Below are 17,640 nucleotides of genomic sequence, written 5' to 3'. Positions count from 1 at the left end.
GGGTGTATGTGTATGTGATGGGGGTGTGGGTGTACCTGTGTGGTGTGTGTATGATGTGTGTGTGGTGTGTGTATGCATGTGTATGTTTGTGGGGGTGGGGGGCATGTAGGGGTTGGGGTGTATCTGGGGGTTAGTGTGTGTGTATGTATGTGTGTATGGTGTGTGTGTGGTATATGCGCATGGGGAGTGGGGATGTGGGTGTATATATGTACAGTGTGTGGGTGGGATGTGTGTGTGCAGTGGGGGGCAGGTGAGGTGTGTTGTGTGTGTACATGTGGGGGGCATTTGTGGGTGGTGTGTATATATGCATGGGGGTGTGGGGTGTGGGTGTATAGTGGGGGCATGTGGCGGTGTGGGGTGTGTATATGTGGGGAGTGTGTGTATGTGTGTGGGGGTAAGGTGTGGGTGTGTATGTCTGTGGGGTGTGTGTGTACATGTGGGGGGAAGTGTGGGGATGTAGCGTGTGTGTATGTGTTTGTGGTGCATGTGTGCATGTGTGTGAGGGGTGGGAGGTGGGATGTGGGTGTGTATGTGTGTGGGGGGTGTGTCCTGGGTGTGTGTGTGAGGGTGTGGGATGTGTAGTATGTGTGTACATGTGGGTGTGTATATAGTGTGTGCATGTGTGTGTAGTGTGTGCATGTGTGTAGTGTATAGTGTGTGTGCATGTATGTAGTGTGTGTGTGTTTGTGGTGTGTGTATGTATGCATATGTGTGGGGGGGGTGGGATGTGTAGTATGTGCGTACATGCGGGGGGGTGTGTAGTATGTTCATATGTGTGTAGTGTGCATGTGTGTAGTGTATTGTGTGGGTGTGCATATGTGTAGTGCATGCATGTGTGTGTATGTGTGTAGTACATGTGTATGTATTGTTTGTGTGTGTGTGTATGTGTGCGTGTGTGTGTGTGGTGTGTTTTTGCTTTTCACTAGGGCTCCTTGCAGGTGCTGCTCTGCAGAGATTCACTTCATCCTGTCTGGGGACCCGACAAAGCAGATATGATCATTATTTCTCTCCCTGTCTGGCCTCCTCACTTACCTCGCTGAAAACATCCTCTTTAGGCTGAGCACAGTGGCTCATACCTACAAACCCAGCATTTTGGGAGGCCAAGGAGGAGGATCGCTTGAGCCCAGGAGTTTGAGACCAGTTTGGACAATATAATGAGACCTTGTCTCTACAAACAAATTAAAAAAAAAAAAAAAGCCAGGCATGATGGTATGCACCTGTAGTCCCAGCTACTTGGGAGGCTGAGGTGGGAGGATCACTTGAGCCCAGGAGGTTGAGGTCGCAGTGAGCTATAACGGCACCACAGCACTCCAGCCAGGGCAAGAAAGCGAAACCCTGTCTCAAAAAAAAAAAAAAAAAAAAAAAAAAAAAAAAAAAAAAAAGATTCTCTGTAGATTTAGATCCAGTGGGATAGTGCTCAGCTTGTCACTGGAGGGCCGAGCATGAACCTGTGTCCCCTGTGAAAGGGGGCTCTCCATCAGAGGAGAAGGAAGAAGGTCCTTCCGTGACAAGTCAGAGAGCAGCGTCCCAAGCTGCCTCCAACAGCAGATTCACCTCTACAGCTAGACATGGTCATAATTAATCCTGGCAAACACTGCAAGGGAGTGTGATTGTCCTCATTTTAGAGATGAGGAAACTGAAGATCATTGGAATGAATCTGAAAAGTGGCAACAGGTAGATTCAAAAATGAGGTCTGTAGATTTTAAGTGCACAGCTCTTCCCATGTCTGACTCCTGCTCTTCATTACAAATGAATTTCCTCGTCATTAAAGATTGAAAGGAATTTGTTAAATAACTAAAATTGTCCTTCTTTTTCTCTTTGATTTTCTGGTAGTTTATGTTTGACATAGTGCAAGAGCTAATTTGCTATAGTTGGCAAATGCCACCATGTGACGGGAATGTCACAAGAGCAATTCAAACATTAGCTGTAGTAGCTGCAGAGAAGCTGTTAGAGAAGTAGGCTTCAGCTTCTTTCTTTTCCATTCTTTGTTTGTTTGTTTGTTTGTTTTTGTTTTTGAGAGGGACTTTTGCTCTTGTCGCCCAGGCTGGAGTGCAGTGGCGTGATCTCAGCTCACCACAACCTCCTCCTCCTAGGTTCAAGCAATTATCCTGTCTCAGCCTCCCGAGTAGCTGGGATTACAGGCATGTGCCACCACACTCGGCTAATTTTGTATGTTTAGTAGAGACAGGTTTCTCTATGTTGGTCAGGCTGGTCTTGAACTCCTGACCTCAGGTGATCCGCCTGCCTCGGCCTCCCAAAGTGCTGAGATTACAGGTGTGAGCCACCGTGCCCAGCCAGTTTCACTTCTTTCTGATCCAGTGGTTCTCAAATGGGGGCACTTCCCCGCCAGGGGACACTTAGCGATGTCTGAAGACATTTGGGTTGTCACAGCTGGGGAGAGGGTTGCTACTGGAATCTAGCAGGTGGAGGATGCTGTAAACATCCTGCTGTGCTCAGCACAGCCCAATAACAAAGAAATATTGGACCCCCATTGTCAGAAGTGCCGTGGTTGAGAAAGCCTGTTGTAACTCAAGGTGTGTTGAGGGTAGGTTTCAAGGTATTCAAGTCGTTTCAAGACCACGGATCTTCAGATTCTGTTACATCTTTCTATGAACTGAAGTAAAGCGGGAGGGCCCTGGAACCCTGGAGCTGCTTCCTGACCTAAGCCGTGATCTCTGCAGAGGCTGACACTTGTGCTTGCCCTGGCAACCCTGATAGCTGCCTTTGGGTCGTCCTTCCAGTATGGGTACAACGTGGCTGCTGTCAACTCCCCAGCAATGGTAGGTCACTTTGGTGAGCAAGATGTGGGGAGGGTGTTTGGAGCAGCTTGTTGCCTGGGTGGGACTGGCCAGGGAGGGGCTGCTCATACAGTGGGTCTTCAAGCAAAGGGAGAGGGAAACACCCTTGGGACACAGCACAGATCTGAGGGAACTCTCAGACACGGGGCCCTTGGGATGGGCCAGGTCTGGCTGGACACACAGTGGGCGGGGCTCCAGGACGGGGCTCAGATCTTCTGTGGCCTTGTGGTTTAGAGGGAATCCGGAGGGGCCGGGGGTCTCCTTTCTTGCTGAGAAATACCCAGGGTGGTTTGCTGGTCAGAGGCTTCCCAACCCTCCCCATGGTGCCTGCCCTGCTTGCTGCTCACGAAGCTTTGTCCTGCCTCCCACCCCTACCCCCCAGTCAATAAGGTTGGTCTCTGTGCACTGTTTAGTTGGGTGTCCTAACAGCTAATGTTCTTCCTGCAAAACCGGGTCACATTATTTTGGTGTTCTATTTTGCTTTGTCTCCTAGTACATGCGACAATTTTACAATGAGACCTACCAGGACAGGACTGGTGAAGTCATAGAAGACTTCCCCTTGACGTTGCTGTGGTCTTTAACTGTGTCCATGTTTCCCTTTGGAGGCTTCATCGGATCCCTCCTGGTCGGACCCTTGGTGAATAAATTTGGCAGGTAAGGGAAGGGGAATCTTTAATTCCCTGAAACTCATAGACCCCCATTAGAGCTAAAACATAGGCCTACCACTGAAATCCTTACCATGAGACTAGGATAATAATCACTGTGCTCATTGTTCTGTTCTTTTTTTTTTTTTTTAATTTGAGTTGGCCAGGCTGAAGTGCAGTGGCACAATCTCGCCTCGCTGCAACCTCTGCCTCCCGGGTTCAAGCCATTCTCCTGCCTCAGCCTCCTGATCCTGGGATCACAGGTGTATACCAGCACACCCAGCTAATTTTGTGTTTTTAGTAGAGATGGGTTTTCACCATGTTGATCAAGCTGGTCTCAAACTCCTGACCTCAGATGATCCACCTGCCTTAGCCTCCCAAAGTGCCAGGATGACAGAGGTGAGCAACTGCACCTGGCTGGTCATTTTTATTTTCTAATGGGGTCAGAAAAGAAGACCAGACATTGTCAGTGTTTGAAGACCAAGGCAGGGTCTCATGGGTTAGAAGCAGGGGTGGCCTGGGATCAGCAGGCTCTCGGTGGACCCAGAAGGAGCCTTGTGTGCTTGTGGAGACCCGAGACTCACTTTGGCTTACACTGCCCTTTTTCCCCCACAGTGTCACCTAGGACATCTCTCTTGTGACACCAGCCTCATGAACACAGGGGAGTCAGGGCTGTATCTTTGCACCTGTTTCTAGAAACATAAGAAATTCCATATTTTATCCCAAAAAAGTTTCCTTAAGATATTATTACACTCCCCCTTGTAACTTCCATGGACATTATGGAAGACCTACTTAGAAACAGAATTATAGAGTTCCCATCATGCAACTCCAGGGATGAGGAGCGCACGGGGGCTGAGTGAGATCACAGATCTGGTGAGCCCAGAGCCAGGACTGTAACCCAGACTCTGATTCCTCCTCCAGTATTTCTAGAAAAGAATCTGAGAATAAAAGCACATGGCTGGGTATGGTGGCTCACACCTGTAATCCCAACACTTTGGGAGGCTGAGGCAGGGAGATCACTTGAGCTCAGGAGTTCAAGACCAGCCTGACCCACATGGTGAAACCCATCTCTACTAAAAATACAAAAAAAAAAAAAAAATTAGTCAGGTGTGGTGGCACATGCCTGTAATCCCAGCTACTTGGGAGGCAGAGGCAGGAGAATCACTTGAACCTGGGAGGTGGAGGTTTGCAGTGAGCTGAGATCACACAATTGCACTCCAGCCTGGGCAACAAGAGCAAAACTCCAAAACAAAAGCAACAAAACAAAACAAACAAACAAACAAACAAACAAAATATCGCCACTGCTTTGGGATCTAGCATCTTCTTGAGAGGTTAGTGTTGAACCCACAGTTTTCCCTGTGGGCCCCCATGGAAAAGAACATCCCTCCAGTCAGAATCAGACCTGCAGGACACTTCTCCTTGAGTGAGGAGCATGCCGTTTGGTCCACAGATGGAGCTGAAGGTTGCTAATTGAACTGTCTTGTTGGGAGTCCGATAAATGCTATTTGGCTTGCCATTTTCTTAAGTATTTGTCTTATTTATTTATTTATTTATTTATTTATTTATTGAGGCAGAGTCTTGCTCTGATGCCCAGGCAGAGTCTTGCTCTGATGCCCAGGATGGAGTGCAGTGATATGATCTTGACTCACTGCAACCTTCACCTCCCAGGTTCAAGCCATTCTTCTGCCTCAGCCTCCCAGGTAGCTGGGATTACAGGCACCCACCACCATGCCTGGCTAATTTTTGTCTTTTTAGTAGAGACGGGGTTTCACCATATTGGCCAGGCTGGTCTCAAACTCCTGGCCTCAAGTGATCCACCCGCCTCAGCCTCCCAAAGTGCTCGGATGACAGGGTGAACCACCACGTGCAGCTGGTGTTATTTAAATAATAGTAGCAACTAACATTTATTAATGAGTTCCTATGTGCCAGGCACTATCCTGACTGCATTTAGAAGTGCTATTACAATCCCCACTTTAAAGATGGCAAAATGGTGCACACAGAGACATTGTAACTTACCCGAGATTACACAGCTGTGAGGTGGCCAAGACTCCAACCCAGGACATTTCACTTCTGAGTATGAGCAAGTAACCTCTATACTCTACTTCTGTTATTTAGGGCAAATATCTTCACAATCTCTTGCCTTATTTTTTAATCATACCTATAGCACCTTTTTAATGCAAAATTTTTAAGTCTTCAAGTAGTCAAATTTATAGTTTTTGCTTTTCAACTAGGGACACTTAAAAAGCAAAAACTATAAATATATATATATGTGAGACAGGGTCTCACTCTGTCACCCAGGGGGGCAGTGCAGTGGCATGATCATAGCTCACTGCAGTCTTGAACTCATGGGCTTAAGGGATCCTTCTGCCTCAGCCTCCTAAATCACTGGAACTACAGGTGTACACCACCACACTCCACTCATTTTTTAGTTTTTGTAGAGACAGGGTCTCACTATGTTGCCCTGGCTGGTGTGAAACTCCTGGGCTCAAGCAGTCCTCCCATCTTGGCCTCCCAAAGTGCTGGGATTATAGTCATGAACCGCTATGCTGGCCTCTTCTGTATTTTTAAAATTAATTTCACAATTTTGTTCTTCCAGTTCGATCTGGTGTTTTATTTTGTGTATACCGGGTGACGAGAGAGAACTAATTGTATTTTTTTTCCAAGTGGAAAGTCACTTGCTCTCCAATTTATCTTAGTTATTCATGTTCCTTTACTCTTCCATTTAAAATTTTAAGTCAGCTTCTCAAAATCGCTGAAAAAAGATTCTGATTGGCATTACTCTGAATTTATAAATTAACTTAAGGAAAACGGACATCCCTCCAAGCTTTCCATCGTCTTCAGGTCTTCTTAGATGTCCTTCAAGAAAGTTTCATTGTAAAGGACCAAGGATTTGTTTTGTTTATCCGGGTAATGACTGTGGTTCCTTGTCTGAAGTTTTATGTCTTTGTTATCAGTTCTAGGAAGTTTTCAGCCAGTATCGCTACAAATACCACCCCCCATTTTCTATATCCTTTACTTCTAGAACTCTATGAAGTTCCTCCATGTCTTTGAATCTTTCATATTTCCCATCTTCTTATCTCTCTCAGGTACTTTCTAGGTAATTTCTGCAGGTCTCCCTTCCCATTCATTAATTCTCTCTTCAAATTTAATAAACCTGCTATGTTTTTAATTTTAATGATTATATTTTTCATTTCAATAAGTTCTGTTTGTTCATTTTTAAAATCTATTTTCTATCATTGTTTTAGATAACTCTTTTTTTTTTTTTTTTTTTTTGAGACGGAGTTTCGCTCTTGTTACCCAGGCTGGAGTGCAATGGCGCGATCTCGGCTCACCGCAACCTCCGCCTCCTGGGTTCAAGCAATTCTCCTGCCTCAGCCTCCTGAGTAGCTGGGACTACAGGCGTGCGCCACCATGCCCAGCTAATTTTTGTATTTTTAGTAGAGACGGGGTTTCACCATGTTGACCAGGATGGTCTTGATCTCTTGACCTCATGATCCACCCGTCTCGGCCTCCCAAAGTGCTGGGATTATAGGCGTGAGCCACCGCGCCCAGCTGTTTTAAATAACTAACTTTTATAGTTTTTTTGTTCTTTCCTATAGTACTATTTTTTATTTTATTTTATTATTTATTTATTTATTTATTTTTGAGATGGAGTCTCGCTCTGTCACCCAGGCTAGAGTGCAGTGGTACAATCTCGGCTCACTGCAACCTCTGCCTCCTGGGTTCAAATGATTCTCCTGCCTCAGCAAATAGCTGAGATTACAGATGCCTACCACTAGGTCCAGCCAATTTTTGTATTTTTAGTAGAGACAAGGTTTCACCATGTTGGCCAGGCTGGTCTCGAACTCTGACCTCAAGTGATCCGCCCCTACCCTTGGCCTCCCAAAGTGCTGGGATTACAGGCATGAGCCACCGAACCCTGCCTATTTTAAATACACACACACACACACACACACACACACACACACACACACGAGATGGGGTCTTACTCTGTTGCCCAGGCTGGGGTGCAGTGGTGCAATTATGGTTCACTGCAGTTTCCACCTGCTGTGCTCAAGTGATCCTCCTCTCTAGTAGCTGAGACTGCAGAGATGGGGGTCTTGCTATGTTGCCCATGCTGGTCTTGAACTCCTGGCCTCAAGCCATCCTCCCACCTCGGCCTCTAAAAGTGCTGAGATTACTGGCATGAGCCACCATGTCCTGCCATTAAAAATAGATATTTTTCTTTTTTCTTTTCTTTTTTTTTTTTTTTTTTTTGAGATGGAGTCTCACTCTGTCACCCAGGCTGGAGTGCAATTGCACAATCTTGACTCACTGCAACCTCCGCCTCCCAGGTTCAAGCAATTCTCCTGCCTCAGCCTCTGGAGCATCTGGGATTACAGGTGTGCACCACCATGCCTGACTGATTTTTGTATTTTTAGTAGAGACAGGGTTTCATCATGTCGGTCAGGCTGGTCTCAAACTCCTGACCTCACATGATCTGCCCACCTCGGTCTCCCAAAGTGCTGGGATTACAGGCATCAGCCACCGTGCCCAGCCTATATTTTATTTTGAAAGAGCAGTTTTACGCTCACAGCATAATTGAGAAGAAGCTACAGAGACCCCATACATACATACCCTCTCCCCGATACATACACAGTCTCCCCCTTTATCAACATCTCTCCCCAGAGTGGTGTATTTGTTACAAATGACGAAATTTGCATTGAGGTATATCATCACCCAAGGTTCATAGTGTACATTAGGGTTTATTCTCTGGGTTTTCACAGAAGCATAATGACTTGTATCCACCATTATGGTGTCATATAAAGTAGTTTCACTGCCTAAGAATCCTCTGTGCTCTGCCTACTCATCCCTCCCTCCTCTCTAACTCCGGGCAACCACTGATCCTTTTACTATCGCCGGAGGTTGCCTTTCCCAGAATGCCATGTAGTTGGAATCATGTAGTATGTAGGATTTTTTCTTCCTTCCTTCCCCTTCCTTCCTTCCTTTCTTCTTTCCTTCTTTCCTTCTTTCTTTCTTTCTCTCTTTCTTTTCTTCTTTATGCTCCTTCTTGCACACCGATAGGCTTTTCAGATAGGCCTCTTTTACTCAGATGCACTGAAGGCTTCTCCATGTCTTTTCATGGCTTGGTAGCTCATTTCTTTTTAGTGATGAATAATCTTTCATTGTCTGGTTGTACCACATTTTATCCGTTCATTACTAAAGGACATTTTAGCTGCTTCCAAGTTTTGACAATTATGAATAAAGCTGCTGTAAACGTTCAGTGTGGACGTAAGTTCCTGTGTGGACATATGTTTTCAACTCCTTTGGGTAAATCCCAAGGAGTATGGGATTGCTGGATCATATGAGTACAGAAAAGCATACGTTTAGTCTTACAGGAGACTGCCAAACTGTCTTTTAAATGGATGTATCATTTTGCATTCCCACCAGCCACGAATGAGGGTTCCTGTTGCACCAGCATTTGGTGTTGTCAGAGTTCGGGGTTTTTGCTCTTCTGACAGGTGGTACCTCATTGTTTAGTTTGCATTTCCCTGATAACACATCACGCGGGTCACCTTTCATATGCTTATTTCCCATCTGTGTATCTTGGTGAGGTGTCTGTTAAGATCTTTGGCCCCTTTAAAAATTGGGTTGTTTGTTTTCTTTTTGAATTTTCAGAGTTCTTTGTATGTTTTGGAGAACAGTCCTTTATCGGCTATGGCTTTTGCCAATATTTTCTCCTAGTTTGTGGCTTGTCTTTTCATCCTCTAAACAGTGTTTTCACAGAGCAGAAAGTTTTAATTTTTGTGAAGACCAGCTTATCAACTCATTTGCTTTTTTTTTCTTTCTTCCTTTTTCTCTTGCCTCCCCTCCCTCCCTGTCTTTCTTTTTTCCCCTCCTTTCTTCCGTCTCTTTCTTTTTTCTTTCATTTTGAAATAAAACTTTATTGTGATTTCTTATTGTCATAAAAGAACAGATAATTGCTTGGGAGGGGTGTACTCCCATAACACGTCCGCCTCCCTTCTTGGTATGCCACTGGTTCCTATCTTTACTTGTTCTTTGTGTAATCAACCGACTATTTTGAGAGGATCATGTTAACAACTTCAGACCAAAATTGTTGCTTGACCTACTCCTCCCTGGAATTTGATCAGTCCGGTTGACACTGCATGTATTTTGAGGCTGTTGGCATCATCCATATGACAATTCTATCTTCTTTGCTATTATTTATTTTACTTCTCTGTAATGCATATAACACCTCTGTGTTTTATGATGTTTTTGTCTCAAATTATATTTTGTCAGTTATTAAGACTGTCATCTGACTTCCCTTTTTGTCTATATTGGCCTTTTAATTTTATATTTTCTAACTTTCTGTATTTATTTCATTCTAAGGATCAATTCTTTCTTTCATGGATTAGGCCTTTGGTGTTATATCTGAAAAGTCATTGTCAAACCAAAGACTGTCTAGATTTTTTTTCCTGCACTATCTTCTAGGAGTTTTGTAGTTTTGCATTTTATATTTAGGTCTGTGGCCACTGTGAGTTAATATCTGGGAAGGTTTTAATGTCTGTGTCTAGATTCATTTTCATTTTCTTGCGGGTAGATGTCCAGTTGTTCCAGCACCATTTTCTTTTCTATTTTTGTTTTTGAGGCAGGGTCTCATTCTGTCACCCAGACTGAGTGTGGGGGCACAATCGTGGCTCGCTGTAGCCTCAAACTTCCTAGCTTAAGCAATCCTCCTGCCTCAGCCTCTGCAGTAGCTGGGACTACAGGAGTGCACCACCAGTAGTGCCCAGCTAACTTTTTATTTTTTTCTTTTTCTTTTTTGAGACAGAGTCTTGCTATGTCACCCAGGCTGGAGTGCAAAGTGGTACAGTCTCAGCTCACTGCAAACTCTGCCTCGTGGGTTTAAGCAATTGTCTAGCCTCAGTCTTCCAAGTAACTGGAATAAGAGGTGTGTGAGGCTGAGGCAGGCTAATTTTTTTGTGTTTTTAGTAGAGGCAGGGTTTCATCGTGTTGGCCAGGCTAGTCTCGAACGCCTGGCCTCAGGTGATCCACCCACCTTGGCCTCTCAAAGTTCCTAGGATTATAGGCGTAAGCCACTGCGCCTGGTCGATTTATTATTTTTTCTAGAGATGGCATCTCACCTTGTTGCCCAGGCTGGTCTGGAACTCCTGTACACAAGTGATCCTCCAACCTCAGCGTCCAAACGTGCTGAGGTTACAGGCATGAGCCACTGCACCCAGCCCAGCACCATGTTTTGAGGACTTTTTTCCCCAGTGTGTTCCCTTTGCTCCTTTGTAAAGATCAGTTGACTAGACTTACTTGGGTCCATTTCTGGACTCTCTGTTCTGTTCCATTGATCTATTCATCTATTCTCTTTTTTTTTTTTTATTTTGCCAGAGTCTCACTGTGTCAACCCAGGCTGGAGTGCAGTGGTGCCATCTCGGCTCACTGCAACTTCCGCCTCCCAAGTTCAAGCAATTCTCATGCCTCAGCCTCCTGAATAGCTGGGATTACAGGCATGTGGCTGTAGTAGAGATGATGGGGTTTCACCATGCTGACCAGGCTGGTCTTGAGCGCCTGACCTCACGTGATCTGCCCACCTCAGCCTCCCAAAGTGCTGGGATTACAGGCGTGAGCCGCCACACCTGGCCTATTGTCTATTCATTTACTTGTACTGTACTGTCTTGATTACTGTAGCGTTATAGTAAGCCTTGAAATCAGATACTGCCAGTTCTCCAATACAGTACCATTTGGATTCCTTATTTTATGACAGTAATCGTTTTAAAGATTTTATAGTCCCAATCTGATTCTGTTGTCTGAAGGTGTGCTGTTAGTGTAAGTGGCTCTCACATGTGGTGAGTTTTTCATGTGTTTAAGAATGGTGGAGCTCTACCCATTAATGGCTTTGTCTGTCATGAGGGTCCTTGTCATGAGGGCTCCATTGTGAGAGGCCCCTCTGGAGAAGTTTGCTTTGCTTCTGTCAGGATCTCTAGGGAAGACTTGTTCCTGACTTAAATGGCATTGCGTTCCAAGTTAGTGTGATGTTTGATATAGGTTTTAGGTAGGTTCCCTTTATCAGCTTAAAAAAGTTCCTCCATTTATAGTTTAAGGCTGGCAAAAAAAAAAAAAAAAATGGCTGGGTGCAGTGGCTCATGCCTATAATCCCAGTGCTTTGGGAGGCAGAGGCAGGCAGATCACCTGAGGCCAGGAGTTCAAGACCAGCCTGGCCAACATGGGGAAACCCCATCTCTATTACAATCACTTAGCTGGGCGTGGTGGCATGTGCCTGTAATCCTACCTACTTGGAAGACTGAGGCATAAGAATTACTTAAACCCAGGAGACCGAGGTTACAGTGAGCCAAGATCACTGTACTTCAGCCTGGGTGACAGAGTGAGACTCTGTATCAAAAAAAAGAAAGGAAGAAAGAAACTTAGGCCAACTTTTAAATAAACAAATAAATGAAAATTTTAAAATCATACTGGTATTAAATTTTATTGACTTATTTTGCTGCTTCTGTTGAGATAATCCAGTGTTTTCCCCCAATATTTTATTTATTTATTTATTTATTTATCTATTGAGACAGAGTCTCACTCTGTCACCCAGGCTGAAGTGCAGTGGTATGATCTCGGCTCATGGCAACCTCCACCTCCCGGGTTCAAGCAATTCTGGTTCCTCAGCGTCCTGAGTAGCTGGGATTACAGGTGCCCACCACCACGACTGGCTAATTTTTGTATTTTTAGTAAAGACATGGTTTTACCGTATTGGCCAGGCTCATCTCAAACTTCTGACCTCAAGTGATCTGCCCACCTTGGCTTCCCAAAATGCTGGGATTACAGGCGTGAGCCACCATGCCCAGCCCAAATGTAATCTTTAATACGGTAAAATACATTGAAACGTTTTTGTGTATGCTGTTGAATTTAATCTAAGATTTCCTTTAGGATTGTGGCATCTATGTTGACATAAGTGACATAGGCCTATACTTTTCTTTTCCTCTAATGTCCTTACTCAGGACAATTTTGGGTTTGGCTTTCAAGATTACACCACAATTATAAATCAGCTAATGATTTCAAAAACCTTTTACTATATCTTAATATAGAGCCCTTTCCCTCCATTCTCAGCACTGATGCCCTCTGGACTGTGGTCATTTCCATTTGCTACCCACACAGAGAAGATTCCCACACCAGGCCACCCACTTGTCCTGTATCAGTCCCAGGTCCCAGAGAGCTAAATACACAGCAGTAAAGCCACTGCTGTAACTGCTGGAGCCTCTGCAGGGGAGACACTCCAGGAACATTCATGGAATAAATGAGCGAATCCTTGAGCCAAACTAACTGATATTTTGTCCTCTGCAGGAAAGGGACCTTGCTGTTCAACAATATATTTTCTATCGTGCCTGCGATCTTAATGGGATGCAGCAAAGTCGCCAAGTCCTTTGAGCTTATCATTATTGCCAGACTTCTGGTGGGAGTGTGCGCAGGTAAACAATGCTACACTGTGCTGCCATTCTGTGAGGGTCGTCCAGGAGCGGGACAACGGGCTCCCAGGGACCAGAACCAATCTGTGATCTCTGAAGTGTATAGCAAGCCATTCCTATGCCTCTACTGTGAAATAGATGCTTGAGTTCTATGTGGGTCTCAGGTGCAAAAGCAGGCAGAGCTTTACTGTGATGTGTCCTACAAAGACACGTCTTTGAAAGACTGAAATGCAGAATCTTCACCTGGGAAGAATCCTTTCCATCCAATCCTTTATCTCTATATGTTGTCAACATATTTAGAACATATTGAGATAAAAGATCACACACACACATATATTACTTTATCCTTACTACATATAACACAGTCTCTTCCATTTTATTTATTTATTTATGAGACAGGGGGATACGGTTTGGCTCTGTGTCCTCACCCAAATCTCATCTCGAGTTGTAATCCCCATGTGTCAAGGGAAGGACCTAGTGGGAGGTGATTGAATCCCGAGGGCGATTTCTCCCATGGTGTTCTTTAAACTGTAGGTGACAACCAGTTAGTGGGTGGTGATATCTGTTTAATGAGCAGCATTTTCTTTTTAAAAATAGAATAGCTGGGTGCAGTGGCTCACACCTGCAATCCCAGCTACTCTGGAAGCTAAGGCAGGAGGATCACTTGAGCTCAGGAGTTTGAGACCAGCCTGGGCAACACAGTGAGACCCTGTGTATTAGTCCATTTTCACACTACTATAAAGAATACTCCCTGAGACTTGGTAATTTATAAAGAAAAGAAGTCTAATTGACTTACAATTCCCCCCGGCTTGGGAGGCCTCAGGAAACTCACAATCATGATGGAAGGGGAAGCAGGCATGTCTTAGGCAGCAGCAGGTGAGAGAGAGGGAGAGAAAGTGAGAGTAGGGAAGCTGCCTTATAAAACCATCCAGTCTCATGAGAATTCAGTATCACAAGAACACCATGGGAGAAATCTCTCTCATGATCCAGTCACCTCCCACCAGGTCCTTCCCTTGACACATGGGGATTACAACTCGAGATGAGATTTGGGTGAGGACACAGAGCCAAACTATATCCCTCTGTCTCATAAATAAATACACACACACACACACACACACACACGAACCAGGTTGCAGTGTAAAATGTATTTCTGTGTTTTTTTACTGTAGGTGAGAGTCAAAAAAGCTTGAGAAACAATTTACTATATGAATTCCACCACCAGAAAGGTGTTGACAATGCCTCATTTTAAGTTTTATAGGGGAATTTCAAGTTTGCCAAGGCATCCTGACTTCTATTCCTGAAACACTCACCTACTGAGAAGGTGCTGACTCGCTGAGACCTCTCGTCTCACAACCTGGGAGGTGGTTTCTCCTAAGCCTACTCTGTTGCCTCCAAGCCTAGGCTGCCAGGCTGTACTGTGGTGACTTTAGAAAACTCTCCCATAGCTGCTTCATACTGAAGAGAAATGAGGGTACAGCGCTGTCGGGGGCTTTCCCTGAGTTGCCATCCGTAGTCAGCAGTATTTTTCAGGCCCAGGAGGGGAGAGGCATCCAGGGTGCAAGCTCTCAGGGTCCTACAAGTGCAGGGTGGGCCCCTGGAGGGTCCCCCTCCTGGGGACCTCACTGCCTCCCTCCAGTTACTGTCCCAACATTGCCAAAGAACTCTCATTTGTTTCTTCCACACGCAGGGATAGGGACAAATGGATAATTTGGCTGGCAGTCTGCAAACCCCTCAGCTGGGATTAATTGGCAGTAACAGAGACATGAAAAAAAGATGAAAGACATTTCCCAAGCACGGACTAAGTCACGCCCAAGGGAGGCTGATGAGCCCATGGCAAACTTTTCCTGGTGCTCGGCTTTCACTGAGAGTACCCGGCTGGGTCTCTGCCATCTTGCCCTGACCTGTGGGTTTTGTCTGCAGTGGGCTCAACTTCTTGAAAAATAGATGATTCCTGTCGGGCACAGTGGCGCGTGCCTGCAGTCCCAGCTACTCGGGAGGCTGAGGTGGGAGGATTGCTTGAGCCCAGGAGTTCTGGGCTGTAGTGCGCTATGCCGATAGGGTGTCCGCACTAAGTTGGGCATCAATATGGTGACCTCCCGGGAGCGGGGGACCACCAGGTTGCCTAAGGAGGGGTGAACCAGCCCAGGTCGGAAACACAGCAGGTCAAAACTCCTGTGCTGATCAGTAGTGGGATCGCACCTGTGAATAGCCACTGCACTCCAGCCTGGGCAACATAGCAAGACCCCGTCTCTTAAAAAAAAAAAAAAAGAAAGAAAGAAAGAAAAAAAGAAAAATAGATGATTCCTAAAAGTTGTCAGCAGTGAGCAGGTCCAATCACTTTTCTGTCGACTATTAACAATACAGAATTGTTTCCAACAGAGAAATAGTAGGCTCCAGTAGATAACCAATCAGTTTAAAGTCTCAACCTGCACTCTGAAGTCAGCAGTTCTCAAAGTTTTAGGTCTCAGGCCCCTTTGCACACTTAAAATTATCGAAGGCTGCAAAGAGCTTTTGCTCATGTGGGTTATATTGATCAATACTTGCTGTATTAGAAATGGCAAGCGAGAGTCATAGTAATTCATTTTTTAAAATAAGCCTATTACGTGAAGAGTTGTTTGTTTTACATTTTTGCAAATCTCTTGAATGTCTGGCCTCATCGAAGACAGCTGAATTCTCAGACGTTCTTCTGGGTCAGGTCACTTGTGATGTGGCGTGGCGGGCAGTCTCTGGAAAACTCCCATATGCTCATGAGAGAAAGAGAACGAAGAGCAAATATCATCATCTCAGGATTATCACAAAAATCGTTTTGATCTCACAGACACCCTTAAAAGGTCTTGGGACCTCCAGGTCCTCAGATCATGGTTTGAGAACACTGGCCACTGGGTACATAATCCATTAGCCATCAGTTTTTCACATACCTCCTGCAAGTCAGCAAAGTAGGTCACCAAGCTATGTGCTGCTTAAACACTCATTTTAAAACCACCCATATGGCCGGGTACGGTGGCTCACGCCTGTAATCCCAGAACTTTGGGAGGCTGAGGCAGGTGGATCACTTGAGGTCAAGAGTGCGACACCAGCCTGGCCAAAATGGTGAAACTCCGTCTCTACTAAAAATGTAAAAATTAGTTGGGCGTAGTGGAGTAGGTCTGTAATCCCAGCTACTAGGGAGACTGAGGTACAAGAATCGCTTGAAGCCAGGAGGGGGAGGTTGCAGTAAGCTGAGATCGTGCCCCTGTGCTCCAGCCTGGGTGACAGAGCAAGACTCTGTCTTGCAAACAAAACAAACACAAAAATAAAACCACCCATATGAACAAGAACCACCCGGCTCACTCTAAAATGAAGTAAACAACTACCTTGACAAGGGAGTGCCGAGACGAGTGTGACTTTGACTTGAACATGCTCGCACTCACTGATTTGTTATTAGTCAACTTCTTGGCGGGAAGACTGAAGGTATTCATTGGCTCAGAGGAACTTAAACGTATTGTTTGTTGGTTGGTTGGTTTGAGATGGACTCTTGCTTAGTTGCCTAGGCTGCAGTGCAGTGGCACGATCTCAGCTCACTGCAAGCCCCACCTGCCGAGTTCAAGCAATGCTCAAGCCTCAGCCTCCCAGCTAGCTAAGACTACAGGTGTGTCACCACGCCCAGCTAATTTTTTTGTATTTTTTGTAGAAATGGGGTTTTGCCATGTTGGCTAGGCTGGTCTCAAACTCCTGGCGTCAAGTGATCCACCCGCCTCAGCCTCCCAAAATGCTGGGATTACAGGTGTGAGCTGCAGTGCCCAGCAGGAAGAATTTAAACTTTAAAAGCCACTTTGCTCTGACTCTAGTGTCACAACTAGCTGGCTGGGAAGTCCTTGTAGAGTCATTTTAAAGACAAAAATCGAGATTGCTTTCCACCAACATACAGGTAACCCCATCTCTTCACAGACCTCCTGCGGTTTGACCCTTTATGTCCTTCACCAAGTTAAGGTGCTCTTGCCACTAAGTGGCCCCCAGGCTCTTGTCGAGTGGTAAGGACAGAGCTCCACTTCAGCTCCCAGGAGGCCTTGCCTTCCTCTGCAGCTCTTTGCCCTGGGCCTGTGGGGTGTTGCCCCCTCTTCCCACCTAGGCATGCTAAGAGCTGCTTTAAAGTCTGCCCCTTTGCTCTGAAAATGGAGAAGAATCGGCATTAATGAACTGTGATATCTCTTTTCAAATACTAAGCAGACGTCTGTGGGTAGAACTGCCAAGCAGGAAAACATGGCCTCAGGTACCCTCCCATCTCAGTGCCATCCGATACCCTGCCATCGACAGCAGCTGCAACCTCCACTTGCTCCAAACTCTGTTCCTGAGGGTCTCCCTGTCAGACACCCACACCCTCTGAGCCTCTGCTTGACCCAGGATTGGCCACAGGCTACTTGGACTAGTAAAACTTCCTCTCTATCCCCAGCCTCTGGAGGTGCTTTTAGGATAATTAAATAGGACAATATGTGTGAAAATACTTTGGAAGCTGTAAAACTAAATTCTACCTATTTTTTTTTAATCAGGCAACATCTCATTCTGTAAAATATAGTAAGTTTTCCCTCCACTAGATTCTAGTACAATGCAAAAACGTACAAGTTTAAATACTGGGGATTCAGAAGTAGTTCAGGCATTACATACATCCCAGAAATGCAAATATTCCATAATATGTATTGAAATTTCTAATGCTTATTGAGACATATAACTTGTTCTTAAAGGTGTATGCAAGTATCTCTGCAT

At 45.3% G+C, this 17,640-nt stretch overlaps 1 protein-coding gene across 4 annotated transcripts in view; it reads left to right on the top strand.

Annotated features, from left to right (window-relative positions):
• SLC2A5 (solute carrier family 2 member 5) overlaps positions 1 to 17,640 on the top strand; it is a 52,906-nt gene that overhangs the window by 29,579 nt on the left and 5,687 nt on the right. For all 4 annotated transcript variants that reach the window (XM_074380019.1, XM_074380020.1, XM_074380018.1 and 1 more), the window contains 3 exons: positions 2,682 to 2,780; positions 3,292 to 3,452; positions 12,779 to 12,903. In XM_074380019.1, coding sequence (XP_074236120.1) covers positions 2,682 to 2,780; positions 3,292 to 3,452; positions 12,779 to 12,903 — 385 coding nt within the window. The remainder of the gene's footprint in view (positions 1 to 2,681; positions 2,781 to 3,291; positions 3,453 to 12,778; positions 12,904 to 17,640) is intronic.

The sequence above is a fragment of the Saimiri boliviensis genome, chromosome 11 (assembly GCF_048565385.1).
Source record: "Saimiri boliviensis isolate mSaiBol1 chromosome 11, mSaiBol1.pri, whole genome shotgun sequence".
Lineage (NCBI taxonomy): Eukaryota > Metazoa > Chordata > Mammalia > Primates > Cebidae > Saimiri > Saimiri boliviensis.
This window is presented reverse-complemented; position numbering and strand designations above follow the sequence as displayed.